Source organism: Ambystoma mexicanum, chromosome 10 (assembly GCF_040938575.1).
Source record: "Ambystoma mexicanum isolate Mex_15411 chromosome 10, UKY_AmexF1_1, whole genome shotgun sequence".
Taxonomy (NCBI): domain Eukaryota; kingdom Metazoa; phylum Chordata; class Amphibia; order Caudata; family Ambystomatidae; genus Ambystoma; species Ambystoma mexicanum.
This window is the reverse complement of record NC_090932.1, coordinates 447,228,884-447,250,809: the sequence shown is the minus strand read 5'-3', so window position 1 is coordinate 447,250,809 and position 21,926 is coordinate 447,228,884. Positions and strand designations below refer to the sequence as shown.

At 44.0% G+C, this 21,926-nt stretch overlaps 1 protein-coding gene across 3 annotated transcripts; it reads left to right on the top strand.

Moving 5' to 3' along the window:
• The first annotated feature begins 487 nt into the window (after window positions 1-487).
• Window positions 488-15,346, top strand: LOC138491481 (cytokine SCM-1 beta-like). Of its 3 annotated transcripts, none has more exons than XM_069617999.1 (3): window positions 488-795; window positions 9,994-10,111; window positions 14,265-15,346. In XM_069617999.1, exons 1-3 carry the CDS (start codon window positions 738-740, stop codon window positions 14,407-14,409), a joined length of 321 nt encoding a protein of 106 aa, XP_069474100.1. In that variant the 5' UTR covers window positions 488-737; the 3' UTR covers window positions 14,410-15,346. The 3 variants fall into 3 exon arrangements, 2 of the variants coding, with proteins under 2 accessions (XP_069474100.1, XP_069474099.1); XM_069617998.1 differs by having other exon boundaries at window positions 501-795; window positions 9,991-10,111; XR_011276021.1 differs by lacking the exon at window positions 488-795 and adding an exon at window positions 1,117-1,195 and having other exon boundaries at window positions 9,991-10,111.
• Window positions 15,347-21,926: the final 6,580 nt, after the last annotated feature.

Here is a 21,926-nt window from a genome sequence, read left to right as displayed (position 1 = left end):
TTGTACTTCTGTCAGCAACAGCTGGAGTGACTCGAGCAAAGGCACACCTAACAATCCAACTCTCGTCCACACAGAGAGGGTCAGAGACACGGAGTGAGAAAGAGAGAGCAAGGGCACAGAGAGAGACAAAGAGCACTATATAAGTACATTATATGTCTCGTGGAGCTAGTTTAATTGTATAAAGGTCCATAGCCCCCCTCACCCACCCCATTTCCTTCATACGTTAAGAAAAAAACATTGTATTGCCCTTTTCCTCTTCATGTTTCCTTGCATACACCTCTGGGAGTTGAGGTTTGCTTTGTAAAATGATGCAGATTAACGGACGGAACATTATTTTTATTTCCGCTTCAGAAATATGTCAATCTTTGTATAGGCGTGAAAGGCACTGTGGCTTTTTTTTTTTTGCTGTGGTGTTCAGTTCAAGTGCTGCAACTCCCCCCTGCTTTCAAATGCTCTTTTCAGAGTAGAGCAAGAAATAACTGTACCTGTGCTAGGATGACGAGAGCGGTGGTTGATCAGGGAAACATTTGCCACAACTGTTACGAATACGATTTCTATGAACCTGTCAAACTTTCCGACCATCCTGTCTCTTTGACCCCCGTTCCTGACCACCCCGGACTCCTCCCCTTCCGGCTGTGAGTGGGTTACTCAACTGACCACCCCTGATAAGATATAAGCTGCAATGTGGGAATCAGTGTCCTTGTGTCTCCGGCTCGACTCCTAAGTACAGCTTACCGATGAAGATTCTCTTTGTCCTCGTGTTGGGCGCATGCGTGCTCGACAATCTTGCAGCAGGTGAGTGGAGAGCTGTGTGCATGGCACTCGTGATTTAATCTTGTACCTGATAAGTGTCAATTTCTTGTACTCCTCTTATCATGTGCACGGTTATGTGTAATTTGGTAAGGATGCCATCATTACAAACTAAAGAAATGAATTGTCATCCCTCTGAAAATGAGGGTAGTTCATGCAGGCCAGCACCCTGCTGTTTGCTAATGTTAAGGTATTAGGTATTTGTACCGCACACCGTCACCAACGGAATTGGTCCCCACGCGCTCAGGCGGATCTGCAAACAAGAAGGCGGGGTGTGGTTAGTCGGGTGCAGAGGGAGTAGGAAAGTGAGAAAGGTGTTGTGCTGTTGGCAGCTTCAGTTCGGTTTTCACTGTGCGCTGAGCTTGGGTGTGAATATCGGAACAATGTGAGTCCTCGTGTGCTATCGATGCGATTTATGTGTTGTTTGTTTGTTGTTGCGGTGTGGTGAAGTGTGTGCGGTTTTCTGTGCGAGAAGGTGGTTGTCTGGATTTTTGTGTGAATTAAGTATGCAGGCATTTTAGTTTTTGGGTTAGTGGGTTATATGTCTCATAGTCCTTATAATTCTTTGTGAACAGGAGGGCCAGTAACAGCTCTTTTGTGCATTGTGTCTTCCCCTGCACTAGTTCCAAACAGTTACATGGGGAATATGTTCCTCTAGCAGGCAGTTTAACGCTCTCTTCATTTCTTTTTTTTTTTTTTTAATTCAATTTTATTAGATTTTTTTTTCATGATTACATGTCATATAGGAAACATACACGAGAAACATAAAGTAACAGTTGAAAGTATCTTCCATTATCACATCATGGAGAGTCATATATAATCTGCCAATTTTGGACTAAGTTCCTAAATGACCTTCTTTTCCCCTCCCCCTCTACCTCCCCAGAAGAGAGTGTTTGTCATAAAAAAAGGGAAAAACATGTACACTTTTGTATCACAATGGTCATAGTTTTAACCTTGTGAGACTGTCTCAACAGAGAAGTCTCTTTTGATTGTCCTTATCTGCCTATTCAACTCACGTTTTTAGATCAATGTAGAGCGTGTAGATTGATTAAACTCCATTCCACTCATTATTTCAATGTGTCTGTCATATGTTTGGTCACAAAGTCTGTCCATAACACATCGCATTGTGTTGAGGCCCCATGTAGAGACGCTGTTATTTTTTCCATGATAAATATGTTTGAGGCTACATTAATCCATTCTCCCTTACTCGGCATCGATGTGGATTTCCACTTTATCGCTAGCAGAGCACGTGCGGCCAACAGTAATTGTGGGAACAAGCCTTTGGGCCTTCTCCATTCATCCTCACTTCTCTCAAAACCAAACAAAATGAGGTAGGGTTCTGCCTCTCTATGGACACAATCTAGGTCCTTTATCCACCCTAGGACCTCATCCCAATAGACCTGAACCCGAGGGCAACCCCACCACATATGCCAATAATCAGCAATCTCACCACATTCATGCCAACATCGTGGGCTGGCCGACTGAAACATTTTAGAGAGCCTATATGGGTTGTACTGCCACCGATGTAATAGTTTAATCACATGCATTTTGTATTGGCTCAAAAGTGAGGTTTTTGGGGCAGCTCTGCATATTCTCCTCCACATTGCAGGTTCAATTTGTTCTCCAAATTCCCTCTCCCATCTCACTCTCAGTGGAACAGTTGTGCCATTTCCTGCTTCCACTAGTTTGCGATACATAATAGATATCAAACCGTTCATCTCTGTTCTGGAGTTCAGTATCATTTCGAAGGGGGTAAGGTCTCTCTCCAATGTGTCCTTCCACACTGCTCTCGTCAATGTACCCTTAATATGCAAAATCTGAAAAACAGACAGAGTGGCAATATCCAGTGCCTCTTCAAGCTCTTGGATTGTAATAAAAGAACCCTTCCTCCATAGTTGCCCCGGCCTCTCCAATCCTGCCTCAAACCATGATTGAAATCTTTCCACATTGGGGACATATTCTCTGATGCCCGGGAACCACAGGTGGCTCAATGGGGATGGCCATCGGGATACTCTCCACATTTCTGATCCCTCCCTCCAAATCTCCCAAAGGGTGCCCAATATTGGGTGTTCCCTCAATCTCTTTATAAGTTTATTCCTTGGGACCCACAGTCACTCAGAGAACGTTGCCGGGGATAGGTGATCATTGTCCATGGCGATCCATTGGGGTTCCTTATGATTACGTAAATGGGGGATTAGCACTCAGAGTTGTGCCGCCACATAATATTTCCTAATGTCCGGGAGACTTACTCCACCCATATCTTTGAATATTGTCAGGGTATTGTATGTAACTCTAGCTTTTTACCCCTGCCATAGAAATCAAACGAAAGTCCTTTTGACCTAATTAAAAAAGTTTTTCGGCATCTTGATAGGAAGCATTTGGAAGGGGTAAAGGAAATGGGGGAGGCAAACCATTTTAATCTCGTTGAGTCTCCCCAACCATGATATTGTCAATTTGTCCCACTTGGTAAGTCTGCATGAAACTTCCGAAGGAGAGGGGGGAAATTAGCCTCATACAGATCCGATAAATTCCTTGTGATTTGTATACCTAAATATTTCAGCGTGTCATGCTCAATTATAAGACCCAGTGGGGCACATTTTACTTCATTTGTCTGAGCAGTTTTTTGCAAGGGTAATAAAATAGACTTGGCTTTATTTACCTTAAATCCAGAATGTTCGCCATAGTGTTCAATTAATCTAAGGGCTCAGGGGATCGACATCACCGGATTAGCAAAGTGAAGTAGTATGTCATCAGCGTATAATGAAACATTATACTCAACTCCACCTAGCGATAACCCTTCTATTTGAGGGTCCTCTTTCAGTCGTTGTGCCAAGGGTTCTATTGAGAGCGCGAAAAGGATCACAGAGAGAGGACAGTCCTTTCTAGTGCCACGTCCTAAGTCAAACCATCTGGAATATTCCCCATTCACAAATACAGATGCCTTAGGAGATGTGTATACTGCCTGTATTCCCTTCCTAAACTTCTGGCCTATCCCCACCTTTCTTAGAACCGTCATTAGGAACCCCCATTCTACCATGTCAAATGCCTTCTCAGCATCAATTGAGAGCAGGACAGGGTAGTTTTCCATATCACCTGACAAGTTAATAAGATATAGAGTGTTTCACATCATATTGGCCCCCTGTCTACCCAAAATAAAACCCATTTGATCAGGATGGATGAGTTCGGGCATAAGTGTCTCTAATCTGGAGGCCAGGACCCGGATCTAAAGTTTGGCATTTATATTGTGCAGGGATATAGGGTAATATGAACCACACCTTTTCGGGTCTCTTCGTTCTTTGGGAACTACTGTAACAAGGGCTCTAACAAAGGAGTCTGGGACCTATCCTGAGTCTAAGATTTTATTTAAAAGCTCAACCTAGAAAGGTAGGGGGCAGTAACTAAAGGATTCATAGAACCCGGCTGTACAGCCGTCCTCACCCGGGGATTTGCCCAATGTCAATCTTTTGATTGCGTCCTGGATCTCTTGCTCTGTTATGGGACTCTCTAGAATCTGCGAGTTCACATCTGATATCTTTGGCACATTGACCGAGGTCAGATAGTTTTCAGTGCCTGACAAGTCTGGGTTTGCCTCTGAGCTATACCACGTCTCATAAAAGTTGGCGAAGGCCTCCGTAATGGCGGGAGACGCCGGGACCGGAGAGTGGCCTTCCTCCACTATCTCTGATACTCTTCATTCAGTCCTCTGCTCTCTAAGTCTGGCGGCCAAAAGTGCGTTGGCTTTTTCCGCTTTTTCATAAAATTTCTGCTTCAGGAGGTGAAGCTTACACACTGTCTGGTCATGTACCAAAAGGAGAAGTTCTTCTCTTTTCTTTTTGGCTTTTAAATTTTTTCTGGGTTCACACTGTCGCCCCACCTCACCTCCTCATCTAGGCGGCATATCTCCTGTCTGAGTCTAATTTCAATCAACTTCCTCTGTCTCTCTTTTTGCAGGACACCTCTCTCATTAGTGCCCCCCTCTATGTTGCCTCCCCACTTCCCACACTATCTGTTTGGTGAACTCACCAGTGTTACTACGTGTGAAATATTCACTGATCTCAGTCTCCATCTCTACCTTAAAGACAGGGTCCTTCCATAGTGCCTCATTACACCTCCACCTCAACCCCTTCACAGGTACGTTATCCCACTGCACATCAGTAAAAACCATATCATGATCAGACCATGTTACTGGGACAATCTCAGATCTTATTGTGACGTCATAAAGATCCTTGGAGAAATACATATAATCAATTCGAGTAAAGGTGTTGTGCGGGACTGAATGAAAGGTGTAACCTTGTTCTCCCGGTTGCATCCACCTCCACACATCGCTCATGCCATACACTTCCATCATTTCTGCGAATTCAGTGTGCTCATCCTCGGTCCTCTCTCTTATCTCAGGGATCCCAGACTTCCAGTCAATCCGGTCAGTCCATGAAATAAAATCTTCACCCAAAATCACATGCCCCGAGGCCTCCAGCACAATTTTAGGGGTCGTTTTGGCAAGGAAACGGATTTGACCCATGTTGGGGGCGTATATTGGAGCAATCGTCACATTCACATTTCCAATTGAGTCTGTCACCAGAAGGGCCCGACCGTCTCCATCTGACCATACCTTGGAGACCACAAATTCTATCCTGTTTCTGATAAGTATACCAACTCCTCCTCTCTTCAGTGGACCGGTACCCCAAAATTCAGTCCCTGTATGTTTCCCTAGGTTTTGACGTTCTTCCCCTTTGACATATTTGGTCTCCTGCAAGAGGGGAATATCCTGTTTCGCTCTGCGATATTCTCTGGGTGACAGTGATCTCTTAGTAGGTGAATTGAGACCTTTGACATTAGTGTCCCCACCTTCAGGGAGTTCCCCATCTCTACAACAAAACTCGGTGCCATTATCTAATATTGTAGTGAGTATGCTCTTCAACCATGGCCTGTATGTCAACTGCTTATTATGTAGTACAACATTTCGAACCGCTTGTATCGCTGAGGATATCGCTCTCATCTTTTCGTCCCTCCCTATCCTCCCCCTTAACCTCCTCCCACACCCTTCTTCCATTTTCCCAATTGATGGCATCCGATAGGACCCAGTTGAGGATACCAGGCCTTCATCGGACCACCAGTGGCAGCCGTTACTTCACGGCCCCCTTCAGAAGAACACCACATTGTTAATTGAGCCCCCATTACCTCCCTCCCTCTTCCCATCCATGCATCTCGTAACACAACAAAAACAACGGCTAATATCATATGTGACACACTAAGAACCTTGAGTTTATCCAAACCAGCACGGCTAGTTATCGCATTCAGGGGATACATTACCTCTGCAGAACTTTCAGGATCCCTTCACCCTTTTCCTCCTTGGTCCTTGGATGCGCCATTCCCTTCCATCCTGTCTGGGCTCATTCCGCTCCCCCCTCTCCCCTTGCAGTCCAGTAAGATCTGAGGTACATTCTTTAATTTCTTTCGCAGATCTCAAGCGTATCTTTGTTCTGCTATGTTCAAAGTATAGAGAGAAAGGGTATCCCCACCTGTATCAAATGTCTCGTTCTTTCATCCATTTCGTGAGAGGGCTGCACATCCGTGTCAGGGACAGTGTCAGTGATGATAGGTCCTGGAAGATAGTTATCTGAGCTCCACTGAGGGTAATCGTCCCTCTCTTTCTTGCCCTATCCAGTATCCTGGCCTTGTCCTGATAATTATGGAATCAAGCGAGAACTGATCTCAGACCCCCAGATGGCCCGCCCGCTCTATGGATCTGTTCAGGATAAGCTAGTGATTGCCTGTGGTATGCTATAGAGGGGTCTTATGCCTGGATGTATAAATCTATTGATGGCACACCGCTCGCACCAAGGTGCAGCTTTACTCTTTAAAGTGATCAGTCTTCACTATATAATAAAATATTTTTTGGGGAAAAATACTGAATATTTATACTGATACTACCAAATTCATGAAGTCCTTCTATTTTTGAACTTGCATTTATTTTGTATTTTAAATTATTGAAAGCAGGATTTTAAAGCATGATTTTTTAGTTTATATTTTCTGACTGCTGCCTTTCAAAATTAATGTTTTCAAGCTAGAGACCGACAATGAGAGGACCTCTTTGATTTGCCCACTGAATGTGCCTGTGAGGATTTCCATAGTGATTTGGTCATATTGTCATAGGGGATCTAATATTCAGTCTAGTAAATAGGCTCTGGTATGGTAGTTGCAATGTTGTAGAATTGACAGTGTCTGATAGACTTGTGATATTACTATGATAATGCAGTAGTTTGGGTTGGGCACACCATGGATTCTTAGATCCAGGGCATATTCTTGTTATGACTATAAAAATGGTGCCCATCAGTACTGTTTTCGGTTGGTATGCCCAATGAAATGCTCTGGGCCAGATTCACAAAATCTTTTTGGTGCAAGTGAGAGGATGCGCTAACTAGCACATCTCCTCACGTGAACCAAAAAAAAGGGGCAGCCCAATTCACATACGGTACCTGATCTATAGCATATTGGCTTGCTCATTCAGATGCCCTTTTTGCCCCTTTGCGCATGTATAGTCTTGTGAGGATAGCTCTGGGGCAACGTGCTCGTCTTGGAAGCAACACGATACGGAGCAACATAGGTTTGATCCCCGGGTCCGTGCTTAGAAAACACCGGGTATTACGCGCGTTATAAACAACCAATAACTATAAGGGGGAGTTTCAGGACACTTAAAGGTGAATCCCTAATTCACACACCGGATGCTCTTTTAAATGCAATGAAAAGAGGGCATTTCCCTGAGCCTTTTATACAGGTGTAGGGGGAGGCGCAAATCATGGCAGGATTTTTCTTACTCTGTCATAATTTGTTTTTGAAGTGTGACACCAGCGTTTCCATGTCCCAAATGGAACCGAAATGCTTTTTTAGTTTTATTGTCATTTCACCAAGATGGGCCCTTTAATGGCCCATGTCAGTGAAATGCGCTTGCAGCAACCACGTATTTGCTGGGAGCCTGTCATACCTGACACTAATGTATGCAAATGGGCTGAACAGCGCATCTTTGTGGCACTAAAATGTGCAGATCACCTTTGAGATTAAGGTGACCTGTGCATTTCTAAAAATAGTGCAAATGAAATTCGCGCATTCTCTGCACTCCTTTTGTTTGCACAATTCTTTTAGAATCAGCCCCAAGGTTGTTGGCATGCATGCACAGCGTTCCAGCCGGGCAAAAAGGTACAGGTTGAGAAAAACCTATTAGCACATATTATTGTGGGAGCAGACTGAGGTTTGCATCACAGTTAGGTTTGACACATATTAGATACTCAAATATAGTAAAACAGACCGAGCAACAAATGTACTACTTTTGCAGAGGTTACAGATAGTGCACTATTATAGGCCCAGTGTTTAGTTGTTGTATTCAAAGTTAGGGTCTGAAGTAAGGTGTGGAGAAAGATGGAAGATGGAGTCAGAAAGGTGTTGTGGTAGAACCAAGGCCAGAGTTTTAACATGGCAGAAGTGTCACCATTTTAGAAGCTGAGACCCAGTACATTAAGAACAGAATGGAATGCAGGCTCTGATGTGGAGCTGTGGCTCTGTGTAGTTAGCTTGAAAAAACAAATCCCATTTCCCATTCCCCAGGAGAGAAGCCGAGGTCAGAGGCATAGATAAATGTTAATTTTATCCAGCTACAGGGCATGAACATGGTGGGAATGGAATGTGCGCTGGTGGAGATGAGCTCTTTGAAGGACGAATGCATGAGAACAGGGCATAAGGTTTTGTGATGCCAAGAGCCAAGCAAATATTTAAGAGCACTACTGCCCTCCCCAAAAGTGGCCATTCCATATGAATTACAAGTAGACACACAACTTAAGCAAATACATCTCTGAAATTCAGACTCAAGAGTGGTTCCACAGTCACGTCATTACTGGGCATCAGGGGTTTGGAGGAGATAAGGCGGAGCCGTGTCCGGAATGTCCTATGATTTGGGATAGGAGGAGCAGTGGTGGTGATGGCAATAAATTAAGTACAAGGTCGGGGTGGCAACTTCTGTGCACCACAGTGCGGGCATGATGAGAAGGACTATTGTCTAAATCTAAGCAGGGTTGCCCTCGCCAGTTTATTCCGTTCACGTCTGGAGTGGAGGGGTGCACATTACGTGGCAATCTCGATTTATTAACATGGATTTATGTTTGAGTAACCAATCACATACCTGGATCCTACCATGATGATGTAGAGGGACCATATGCTAGGGGAGTCGCTTTAAATAGCATGAGGCCAATCGGTCGAGGGACCATAGGGGAGCATATGCATGCACTTTAGGTGGTAGTCAATGAGAGTGGTGGGATAACATTGTAACTTATGTAATCAAATTTGGTATTTTCCCACTATATAACTTGTAACTACTTGGGATGTGACAAGCTCCATGTCAGTTCAATTCTACAGGACTGTATGAGACCTTTCACATGTAATAAACTTGTATTCCCTTGCAAAATGGTGCAGCGACTATTCAGCCCTTTGGATTATTTTTATGTGCCGGTTTTGGGTCACTATTCCTCACAAAGTGGTCTAGTGTTTCTTCACTGAGCAGTGAAATCAATGTGACTATGCATGGGATAGTGGTACATACACTTGTGCCAAATTGCTTCAAAGCTCTGAAATCGTAGAGTTCATTGTTATTATTTTATTATCTCAACATTAATATCAGGATGCAACATTTCATTACTCTGAAATGGATATCGCTCAGATACACATAGCTCTGCAACAACATATTGCGCTACCACTGCGTGACAGTCGCTCTAAAGCGTGTGAGTAGTGGAGACATACGTGTGTAGTGCAACCCATAGCATCACCCTTCTATGAGAACAATCGGGATTGTATGCTGCATGCTAAGAGACAAACGTCTATGTCAAAATAGCACAAGTAATAATTCGAATGGTTTATGGTGGTAGTCAATATTTACAGTTCACTGTGGCATATGCAATCTTTTCAACTTTGACATATATTGTCCAGCAAGGAGGTACTAATACTCCAAACGATGATGGTGCGATCTTTCCTTTCACTGCCAGATTAAACTTCTTTGCATAAGGCACTGGGCAGACGCCCCCAAGGTATGACTGTGGATGTCTTCAGACCAGAAGACCTTTAGCAAAGGGTTACAAGGCCTTCTGGTGGTAACCCACGCGGTGCCCTACAAAAGTTATCATTGTTCCTCTTCCTCAGCAGGCAATGGCGGGCAGGTCGTGCAGAGGACGGAGTGCAAGAAAATGGCGTCTACATTGAAACATCCAGCCACACTCTTTCTGAGCTACAAGCTGCAGACCAGACCCATCAAAGCTGTGCTGTAAGTAGCCAATGGCAGAGCTGGGGACACTTGATGGCATGGTCCGGTTGGATTGTGGGTCATGGTGGTTGGCAGGAGGGAGGGGTGGCTGGCCCAATAGAGGTGATGCATTGTTCGGTAGCCTTATAAAATGTGGCCAAGTGTCTACAATTAACCCAGAACAGCAACAGCAGTGACCGAATATTGTTAGCATTTAGTAGCTGCTCAGTAGCCAGAGTGCAAAATGGCTGCTATACGCACTAACGGTGAAGTTGTCCACCTACAGAACTTCAAGCCTTTCCTAACTTATTGTTCCATTACAATGGCACCACCGTATCACAGACAGCACCTTATGTACCAACTATGAATGCATAGATAAAGGCAATCAAATAGCCAGCCTTGGCGTAGCGTCCAAGCAGAGGGTCATGAAATATGTTCTCTATTGCATGGGGCAGTGGGCAGAAGCCACACTGCTGCTACCTCTGCGGCTCCAGGCCAGCGGTTTCAAAGCACTGTGCCCTTGCCCACATCAGGTGTTGAGCCTGGGCTATAGCATTGAGGTAGCACCTTTTAGAAAGTAGGAAGGGCCGAATTTGGTTGCTCTTTACAGCGAGAAATATATTAGCATTGCAGAAGACCCAGAAGGGACTGGAGGAGAATTGAGTATCGTAACCGTGTCCTCGCCACCTCCATGTTCAGGCCACTAACTGAGGAGTAATGATGTTCCCAACATTAGAGAACAATTAGGACCTGAGTGAGCAATATTTAGCTACAGAATATGTCCCCGCGTAAAAGGTCAAAAGTAACCATATGCAGACTTGGAAATGGGGTCCCCATCTTTACTTTCCTACGGAGAGTGAAGCATTTGACGTTTCCTCTATTGAATGACATAGGAATGGGTTATCAGCCTGTGTGAGGATCTCCGGTAATCCCCCAGCTAGAAAGCTCATGAGTTACAAACGGCCAAGCTGTGCTTCTCACGCCTGAGTCCCGCCCCCGCACAGATTGGCATCTTCCAAGATGAATACGTTGTGTACCTTTGAAGTCGGTAATGGTAACACCCGTTGTTACAGCACTTGGAAATGTGTGGAATCAGCATGAAGCTCTGTATGCAAAGGAAATTGGTTTTCCAATATTGGGCCTGATTCATGGCGGTGCAAAGTGACTTTGCACTGTCAACAAACACCCTGATTCACAGAGTGGTGTAAAGTGTGGGCTCGATTCATGGAACTTATTGCACAGTGCAAAGTGACTTTGCACTGCTGAAAAGTGACTTTGCACTGCCGATACAACCCCTGATTCATGGAACTGGGAAAAGTGTATTTTTGCCATGCAAAGTGACTTTGCACTGCAAAAATACACTTTGCATTGCTCCAACCTGATTCAGGGAGAAGTGCAAAGTGTGTGTTTGCAGTGCAAAGTGACTTTGCACAGCAAAAAGACACTTGGCACTGGTCCATGAATCGGGGTGTTTGTTGGCTGTGCAAACTCACTTGTGGTGGTAGCAGGAATTGAGTTTGGTGGTAATACAGCAGACCAAACACGGAATTAGGCCAAATGTATTTGGTACTGGGTAACAGAGCGAGACAGAGGCTACACGTTTTTAAATGAGAATCCTTAATTAACGATCACTTCCTCATGAATGTCCTTTAAACCGAACTGTAAAACTAGTATAATGTCATTGCAATATCAAGGAAGTATCTCTCGCAATACGTGAAACCTCTTTCATAGAACAGGAGGATATGAGAGGAAGCAAACCATCATGCCAAATACAGAGGGCACCATTGAACATTTAGAATTACAACAGAAACTCTTAAAAACTAGACCTGGGAGAGCCAGGGAATTCAATGGAAGGGTCGAGCCAGGGCCGAATCTGGGGGTCTGGCCTGGCTGTTAGGGTAACATAGGAACTGAGTCAGGGAAATGGCCGTGCAAAACCGAGGAAGGGCCTGTGTCAGGGCTTGGGGGCAGTGGTCGAAGTGCACGTAAAGAAGTATGGGAACTAAGTTCCCTACTGGCCTGCACCCGCTCCCCACAAACCCCATCACCACGTCCCCTCCCACACAAGGGAACGTCCTGTGCAGTGCACTGAAAGTGCAAGTTTCAACTTCTTCCTAGAGTTTTATTTTAAAACTAAACCATCCCGGAACGGTTTCTTTTTAAAATAAAAGTATAGGAGCTGTAAAAGGTAATTTAAAAAAGTACAGGAGCACTGCTTCCAACCACTCCCGCTCACTTCGACCACTGCTTGCGGGGCCAATGCAAGGGGCTGATGGGGTTGAGGGGCAACAAAGGGAGCTAAAGGGGTCTGGAGGCAAGAAAAGGGGCAACAAAGGACTGGGGCAACAACAGGGGCTTAAGAGTCTGGGGCAGAAAATGGGTTAAAGGGGCAAGAAAGGGGGCTAAAAGGAAATGAGGCGAGAAAAGGAGCTAAAGGTGTCAATAATAGGGGCTAAACAGGACTGGGGCAACCAAAAGAGCCAAAAGTGTTTGGTGGCAACAAAAAGGGGCTAAAGGGGTCTGAAAAGTGGAAAAATGGGTGTGGGGGCGGATAACAGGGTTTAAGAGCAACACATGGGACTAAATGGGACTACGGGTCAGGAAAAGGGGCAATATTAAAGGATTGAGGGGCACCAAAAGGGGAAAAACGGGACTGGGGGTGAAAAAAGGGGCAAAATGGGACGGGGCAACTAAAGGGTTTGGGTCAGCAAAAGGGGTTAAACAAGACTGCGGGCAACAAAGTGGACAAAATGGTACTGGGGCAAGAAAAGGAGCTAGTGGGTAGCAAAGGGCTAATTTTCCTTTTCAAATGTGCTGCTACTGCTGATTCACAACACCGCCAGGAAGTGTTCCTGTCCTGCAGCTACCTATCAATGAGTGGCTGGTGCTGGACCACAAAAGTGTTCCGGTATGTTGGCAGCACTTACAGGAGCGTGTCTGCCTGACTTCCGGTCCTGGCCAATTGGTTTCCTGCCCTGCTCCAGCCAATGAGTGTCTGGGGAGGGACAATGCAATCGTGCTCGTGCTGCGGGCACACCAGCAGTGCATCTTTTTTTTTTTGTTTTGTTTTTTTAGCAGATGTTAGGCCGGGCACCTGTTGGAGCTTGTGGCAGGCCTCTATGTTGGCCAGGCCCTGACTCGAGTGGAGGGTCAGACCAGAGTCTTAGGTGGGGCTCGGGCCGGCCCAAGACCTGCCAGCCTCGCAAACTCTATTTAAATCCGCTGGTGTGTCTGTGACGGAAATGTACTCCACACAGAAAAAGTGCCCTTTAACTTTTCCAATTCTTCCAGGCTAAATACAGGTAGTGGAGGTACAGGACATACATCTATGTGCCCCTCCAACTCCCTCCTCAACACCATTCTCCGTCCATGACGTCATATGGTTGTCCTCAATCCTTTTCCTTGACATCACTGCCTTCTTTTGGCTTAACGATATTATAATTATTTTTAAAGTCTACCTTTTGCTTGCAGCGTGAAGAAACGTGGAGAGACATGTAACATGTAATTTACCATTTCTGCAAAGAACGGGTCAATAATTGACTGTGATAAGGAGAATTATTGGGAACTATAAAGAAGAGTAACACAGGGCGGTAAAGGAGGAACAGGGAGTGTAAGTAGAAGCACAGTGAGTGATGGCCTACAACATAATAGGGATTGGTCAGGATGCAACAGTAACTTTTCATACCTAAGTATTGTAAAAATACAGGAGAGTCGTGAAGCATGTCAAGGTTGCATCAGCCGTTCGCCACACTGCTGCAATCAGAGGACCAGGGGTGCTCTTGACTAAATAACGCCTTGATTGGTGCGCATTTTTACGGATGATGTGCACAATTCATGCTGAATGTGTTGAAATTTGCGGATGTAAGTCTCAAATTCCTCACCCTTTCTACATCTTTGCATGTAACAGTCTGATGGACCTGAGTGGGAATTACGAAGACGACGGCAGTGTAAAAAGGAAATTAAAACTTTGCGAGTAAAAACCTCAAAATACACCTCACGCACTTAGCAAGAATGAACACAGGAAATCATCTGGCCAGCAAAAGCAGCATTTCTTCCTTTGACCTGCACTGTCTGAACACAATGGCTAAGCCTAAGTTAATGTAAAACTCTGTGAATGTGTGTGTTTAAAATCCAGGCTGTAAAAGTACTAAAAGTGTTTTCTTCTTCACCTCAGATTGACCACAAAGGGAGGCAAGAAGACCTGTGTGGATCCGAAACTTGACTGGGTGAAGTCCGTCATGGCGCACGTGGATAAACAGGAACAGCAGAAACAAAGGGAGGACTGGAAGAGAATAAGAAGAACACAAAAGAAACCCTGAATGCTATTCCAAGTAGGCAGAGGTCTGCTCTGCACTGTTCTTCTCTTCATTTGCTGCTCATCTCAAACCAAATCAAGCAAGCTGGCCAAGCAAACCATGCTCTAAGATGCAGTGAGAGGAAGCTATCTTCTTATAACAAGGCATTACATCGGTCAGCTCCAGGAGAGCAACCAAGCAAATTATCAAGGTGTCAATGAAATAAGGTGCCACAGCAGCAAGACATCATGGGCTCCAAGGACAACTGGAACTGACTGCAGCTGCCAGACCGTACCACAGTGGTGGCACCAAGAATTTGCACACTGTCATTTGCAAGAATATCCACTGTTCGCACCACAAAATGAAACAAGTGTTGCCAAACCAAAGGCGGGTTAGCTTGTTATATGTAAAAGTCCTCCTCAAAAACTCCAATAAACTTCCTTCCCTGACCAAAGGACACAAATACCTTTGCAATAATACAGGTGATAACAATCATTAAAGTACTTACTTAACAAAAAACAGGTACACATTGCAATCAAAATAAAACAAACTGTACTGTCGAGCCTTCGACATCTAGCACTCTTTTAATTAAATTGACAACTGGGGCAAACCGTTGCAACTGAGCCCCACACATAAAGTTAACATTTCAGCAAATGATCTTGCTAAAGTAATGTACTTGTAGTATAACATAAGAAAAGACCCCACTTGGACCTTTAAGTATTCGGATGGCAATCTGCATGAGTGTGACACCAAAATGTTAAGACTACTTACCTTCCATGATCATTTCAGATAAACAGAAAACCATAGCCTAGTTTTGACAATCAACTGTTACCTCTAGCGGGCATTAGTCTAACACACAGACAGCAGACAGCACAATTGACGGTTTCAACTAGCACATATTTTGAAAACTGATAATGTACTACTTTTGCTGACTAATTAAAGTAATAGTAATTGATTTTTATGTGCTCCTTCTGACCTTGTGTGTATTTGTTGTTCCTGTTGTTGACTACATTTATCATGTGAATACTTGTAACAGTTCATGATTGTTTTGTACTTTTTGTATGAAGCGTGGTAATGCACATTTAATGAATTTAAATGTTTCATCTTTATTATGAAAATATTCCTTGATTGTATGTGTATCACTTTTGAGTGTTATTGTTTGTTCTTCGCTTAAGTGTGATTCCGTCTGTGTCTGTACTGTGCAATAATACTGTAAGAGTGATCTATTTCTACCCCTTACCCCGCCACACTCCCGCTCTCAGTGAAAACCTACATCAATGCATCCTGGCTCCTGATTGCGCGTGCCAGTTACTATAGTGTAAAGGACACCGTAGCTCTTGGGTTTGGCTTCTGAGCTGTTGCTCTGGACCTGAGCTCTTCCTGAGGTGACGATCTGCAGAGATCTTTTCAGACTAGACTCCTTTCTCTGAGATGACTAGATCTTTTTGATTTGAATCATGTAATGACTGACCCTCACCTGATTACTACATCATTACACATGGTCAGCATCACTCTTGAGTAAGTAGCAAACTTGACAGAATGCCAGGTGTAAGAATTTCGATTTGGTCCCACTCTCCTTTTCGCATTACTGTCTTTTACCCTTCAGTGGAGATTTATCCAATTCAACACCACAGGCCTCATGTACTTAAATCTAGTGTCAGGCATTCCCACATAACTGACCTTGCATATTTCCATGGAACATCTATTATTCCTTTTGTGTCTGAACTCAAGTATTTCAGCCAGATCTCACTCTTTCTCCACATTATTGGGCTGACACACTTTGATAGAGTCTCCCGTATTCCCTACAACACGGATCCTGTCCACATCAATGATACCTCATTCATTCCATCAGCTCTGATTCCCACATAGCAACACTTTAGATGCATCCCACTTATTACCCTTGTTGCACTTCAAGATGTCACATACACTCCAATATAATCACACATCAGAGGAGCTTCACAAATTCTCACTAACTTTGAATAGAGCGAGAAACTGATCCAATACGAATCCACTTCACCTAAAGGAGAAATCATTGCATTTTTCTTCTTCAATTTCTTTTCTATTACGCGCGGGTGGACCACCCTTCCCCTCCCCCACTTCTCCCTACCTTATCATATCCTCATACAACAGTCCCCAACTAAGTTTTTTAATTGACCTACTTACTACTTACCTAACCAATTCGAAGAAAAAAAGTGTGATTATTTCCGAGTAGGTGAAATTGGATCAGGTGAAATCTATGGTTTAAAGAAGTATCACACTTTAGCTGTGCTATCACATGCCTCAGCAAGGATTTCAGTGATAAGAAACAAGTCAAACCGGGGTCCCGATGGATCCCTTTGCACACTGAATACCAGCACCGTCCAAACATGAGTGCTTAACTATGAGAGCAGTGTTAGCGATGAAGAAAATCTAAGGTGCTTGTCTGCTAAACAGGTATCACTTTAATGAACGGAAGTTTCAGGCAGGGACATTTGTGAGAAAACAATTAAAATGTGTTCACTAAACCATTAGGATCTCAAAGCACATTGCATGGGACAGCCAAATGGATCAAAAGTAGACTCCATAAAAGTTGCTGCTCCACAGGCACTCTCTCACGGGACCACATGTCTAACAGATCGTTCTTTAGAGAAAGGCCATTAGAAGCATTGTGGGCATGGTAAAGGAATGCATATTTTTGTGCGGTGTAGGTGGAAATAAGGTACTGGTCTGTTGTTTGTGACGGCCAGTCATGACAGTGGCAGAAGACATACTCAGGGTTCTTTATGGTAGAGCAACAAGACACAGGGGTACTAGTAAAGAGATCTGGACATTGCAGAGGCCAGAGTACCATATGTGGCTCCTGGGTCAATAGAAAAGGCAATGGTCTTTTGTTAGTAACAGCATTTGAGGGTAAGGTCAGGGTCACATGCCTTTGCAAGCGGGACCCGTCTACGGTTTATGGTTGATAGCTGTCAAACTTTCAGTTTGTTTTAAAGCCTATATTTTTTCCTTCCTGTCAGAAGCATAATGCAAAATGTGCCCCCATGTAAGCCGATCTGAGCACCCCCCCAAGCTCTGCAACAAGCCACGCCATACTCCAGGCATGCCCAGACCACTACGCATGCACAATCTGCATAATGATAAGGCTGCTGCAGGTACACGCCTCAAACTGTACTAGGTGAAAGATGGAAGTATGTGTTTTAATCAAGCCTTAAACCTTTCACCTAGCATAGAAACAAGGGGGCTACACCTGGCTCCTGGGTCTTGCCACCCAAAGGCACCAGCCAGCTCTCTGCTTGGCCAGTGATATTATGCACAATGATGATACCATAAGAAAGCATGTTCCTGCTGTCTTTGCCAGTATACTCATGTATGGACATTTGAATGTTGGCTTTTCTCTTAATGTCAGTAAAACTCTCCTGCCACAAGATGAAAACATGTTTTTGCTGCTGAGCAAATGTTTGCCCAACCCCTGCACCACCATATAGGAATACTCATGTTGACTTTGCCCTCAATGTCAGTTAAATATCCAATGATACAGTAAGGAACTATTTCCTTGTTTGGTGCCCATACACCTCCAGCCAACATGTAAGAACATTCATCATGTTCACTTTGCATTTAACACCAGTAAAACATAACATGCCATGCCACCATAAGAAAGATGTACTTGCTGACTGTGAAAGTGCCCGCACCCTCCTCATGTAAGAACACACATATTGACCTTGCCCCTTATGTGAGTAAAAAATGCCATGCTAAAGAAGGTCTGCGTGCCCCATTCTGCTATAAACCCCCACCCCAAACCGTCCTCCATGTAATAACCATCATAAAGTTGGCTTTGCCAAAACATACCAGTAAAACATACCATGCCATGCCACCGTAAGAAAGATGTACTTGCTGACTGTGAAAGTGCCCGCACCCTCCTCATGTAAGAACACACATATTGACCTTGCCCCTTATGTGAGTAAAAAATGCCATGCTAAAGAAGGTCTGCGTGCCCCATTCTGCTATAAACCCCCACCCCAAACCGTCCTCCATGTAATAACCATCATAAAGTTGGCTTTGCCAAAACATACCAGTAAAACATAAGAAAACATTGATGCTCCAATGCACCTTGCCTGGGCCCAAGCCTTGCATGCACACATTCATGCCCATTCACCCACCAGACACTCACTCATTGACGGCTGGTGAATTCTTTAATTGGAGCGGGGTAAACACTTTCTACACATTTGCCATAGCGTAAGTGTAGCAAGGGAGTCCTATCCTACCAGGTTGGCAGTGGGTTCGGGGGTCCCCTCCCCTCCCATAGAAATATTTTTGAAAAATGGGTTAACATGGTGAATTATGGAGCACACTTTTTGTGAAAAGGAGGGTTAAACGAGAGACAGTTTGCAAATGGTTTTGTAGGATAACTCTAATACAAAAATCCAATAGATGCAATTCACCAACAGTCCATCAGAGCATTTCCCAAACACATTTCCCTGATGCCTTTCTCCACAATATATGCTAGTATAAAAACACTTTCACAATGGCTGTGCCCATACATGTCCATGATAGCTAGACCTGTATATGCCAGTATTCCCATAAAATAACATGCTCATGTTTGCTTTGTGCATAATGCCAGTAATGATGCTATAAGAAAACATGTCCAGTCTATATTTGCCAATATATGGCAGTACCCACATGTAAGGACCTACTCCTGTGGGCATGGCCATTCAAAATGCCATGGTACAGTAAGAAAACATGTCCAAACTGGCTGTATCAAAATACCAGTCTAACCAAGTAATAACAGAAAATATGCTTGGTTTATCATCAATGGTCAATAAAAAATATCATGCCACAGTAAGAAAGGGTAAGACTGGCTGCCCCAAACTGCCAGTTAAGCCAAGCAATAACAGATAATATGCTTGGTTTATCATAGATGTCCAGTAATACATGCATACCACTGTACGATCTCACGAGATTGGCTTCACCAAAATGCCAGTCTAGCCACCAATAACACGTCATGCCTGCTTTATGGTGATACCCATTACAATTATGTTTAAGTGCACCCCTTGCTCCCCAGATGTCCCCTCTTCCACCCACCCCCTCCCCCAAGCCCAAAAATCAGCCCAGCATTAAACACAAGACGACTACAAACACACATTCACACACAATTCACTCGCTCATTTACATCATACACTCACTACTTCACACACATTACATAATATACTTATGCCACTCTCCCTTCCAGCACAACCCTAAAAATCAGCTCCTCAGCCCAGCATTAAACACAAGCACATACATTCACATACCACTCATTTGTTCATGTACATATGCACATATTCACCATGCATACCTGACACGCAGAACTGCCCTCCATATATCATACACACACTCATTCACACACATTACATAATATACATATGCCCCCTCACACATCCCCTCTACCTACCACCCTCCTCCCCAGCCCCCAACATCGGACCCTCACTCCAGCATTAAACACAAGTACACACACATCCACACAACATTCACTCCCATATTTACACATGTACATATTCACCATGGAATCACAGACACACACACCCAGGCACCCATACATTATACACTCACTCATTCAACCACATTACATAATATACATCTGCCCCCCACATGTCCTCTCCCCTGGCATCACCTCTTCAACCCCCCAAATGAGCTCCTCAGCCCATTCACTTGATCATTTGTACGTGCACCCATACAATCACACACATGCACACTGAACCACCCATACATCATACACTCAATCACACACATTACACAATCATTTTCATTTTAAAAGCTTTATTCCGTTTGACCATTGCAAACATACACAACAAAGCCAAATTAATACTAAAAAGATTGATACATAAAAATACACATGATAAAATCAGACACAAAGCAGATTTAGCCTAAAAGGTAAAAATCCAATAATCGATGCATCCGCCTAGGTGGGATCTGAGAGGAGAGGAGAGCGAGCTTAAAACCTCTCAGAAAACCCTAACAGTAACTCACTCACTCCCCAGCAATCTACTTCTTATCTAACTATAGAAAGAAATGACCTTCCAATCCAAGGAACAAGGAAAAAGCAAGAAAAAAGCAACATGGCATTGAGTGTATTTCTTATGAGCAGCACCAATGGGATGGGTCTCAGGTACCTATGCCTGCCTCAAGGAAAGTAAAGCAGGGCATAATAGAGTAAAGTGCAATAAGGATTCGTCAGCTGTGTTACAAAGGGGGCATACAGCAATATTAAGAACAGACCAAGAATGGGTATAATATGCCGAGGGTAAAAATCCTAATCTAAAGCGTACATGATGCCTACAAGCTCGGGTGCATTACAAACACACAAATAAATAAATAATACATACAGTGAGTGCTCATAGGGATGGTGGATCGTATCCAGGATGTGTTTACAATTCCCCAACATATTAATATACCCAAATTCAGACCATTCTTCAGAGCACAGGCTGAGGACTCCAGTTTGGCCCTCGCAGTAACTTTGGCCTTCAGAAGAGGTTTATAGGTGGGACAACATTCAGAGGGGAGAAGCCAATTGAAGCCTACATTAATCCCTGTTAACGTCGTTTTCACATGCCGAGCACACCCACAATTGGCAACACCATCCAGCTTGAGGAAATCTCTAAGTGCGTCCCTGTAAGGACACAAACCAGGGGACAAACAGAGTCGTAGCCAATAAAAGGCTGGTTTTAGGGCAATCTGGGTGGATATATGCCATGTTTGAAGGTCCAAATGTAGCATAGAGTTTGAGGCGTTCTTTGGTAACAGCAATATTTTCTTTAGAAATATATTCCGATGGCAGATAAACCTTTTGTGGGAATATAACCCCATATCTCAGCACCGTACAATGCTGCTGGCAGGGCTTGCTTGTCAAACAACTCCATAGACGGAGAGATTGCCCCTCTACCGTGGCTATGGAAAAATGACAAAATGCCCCTGCTATATTTGGAGAGGTTAACTTTAGCTTTTGTCAATTGATCAGCCCAGCCTCCTGCTTCATTGAACCTAATCCTCAAGTAATAGAAGCACCTAACTTGCTCCAAGTCACGACCCTCTATTGTAACCCTCATCTTCAGGGACTTAGTAAAAGGAGGCTTAAATACCATAAGCTTGGTTTAGCTGGCAGTTACTTCTAGTCCAAGGGCCTTGCATTTTTCCAGGAAAATATCAAGTGCCACTGATAGACCCTTCGCGGTTCATGCAAGGATTGCTGCGTCGTAATCAAAAAATAGACAGGGCCATCTCTTGGATGCATTTCTAGGTGCATCCAGTGCACCTAGCTCCAAGGCATCCACTACTTCCTGGATGTAGAGCAAGAAGAGGAGCAGAGCCAGGACGCATCCTTGCCAAACCCCCGGATTCACCTCAAAGGATTTGGTTTGTTCTCCACCTGTCCCATACCGAACTGACGCTAAAGTCTTAACATGAAGCAATTTAATCACTTCTAATAGGGGTTGTGATACATGTCTCTTCTCAAGAACCTTCCACAATGTTTTTCTGGGGACTGACTAGAACCTTGTTTTCAAATCAAGAAAAATAACATATAGCTT

What these genes read in the sequence shown, in the direction of transcription:
- LOC138491481 (XM_069617998.1), top strand. Translation starts at nt 738, where the DNA reads ATGAAGATTCTCTTTGTCCTCGTGTTGGGCGCATGCGTGCTCGACAAT. An exon ending in GCTCGACAATCTTGCAGCAG is followed by an intron (nt 796 to 9,990) that starts GTGAGTGGAGAG and finishes CCTCTTCCTCAG; the next exon opens with CAGGCAATGGCGGGCAGGTC. An exon ending in AGACCCATCAAAGCTGTGCT is followed by an intron (nt 10,112 to 14,264) that starts GTAAGTAGCCAA and finishes TCTTCACCTCAG; the next exon opens with ATTGACCACAAAGGGAGGCA.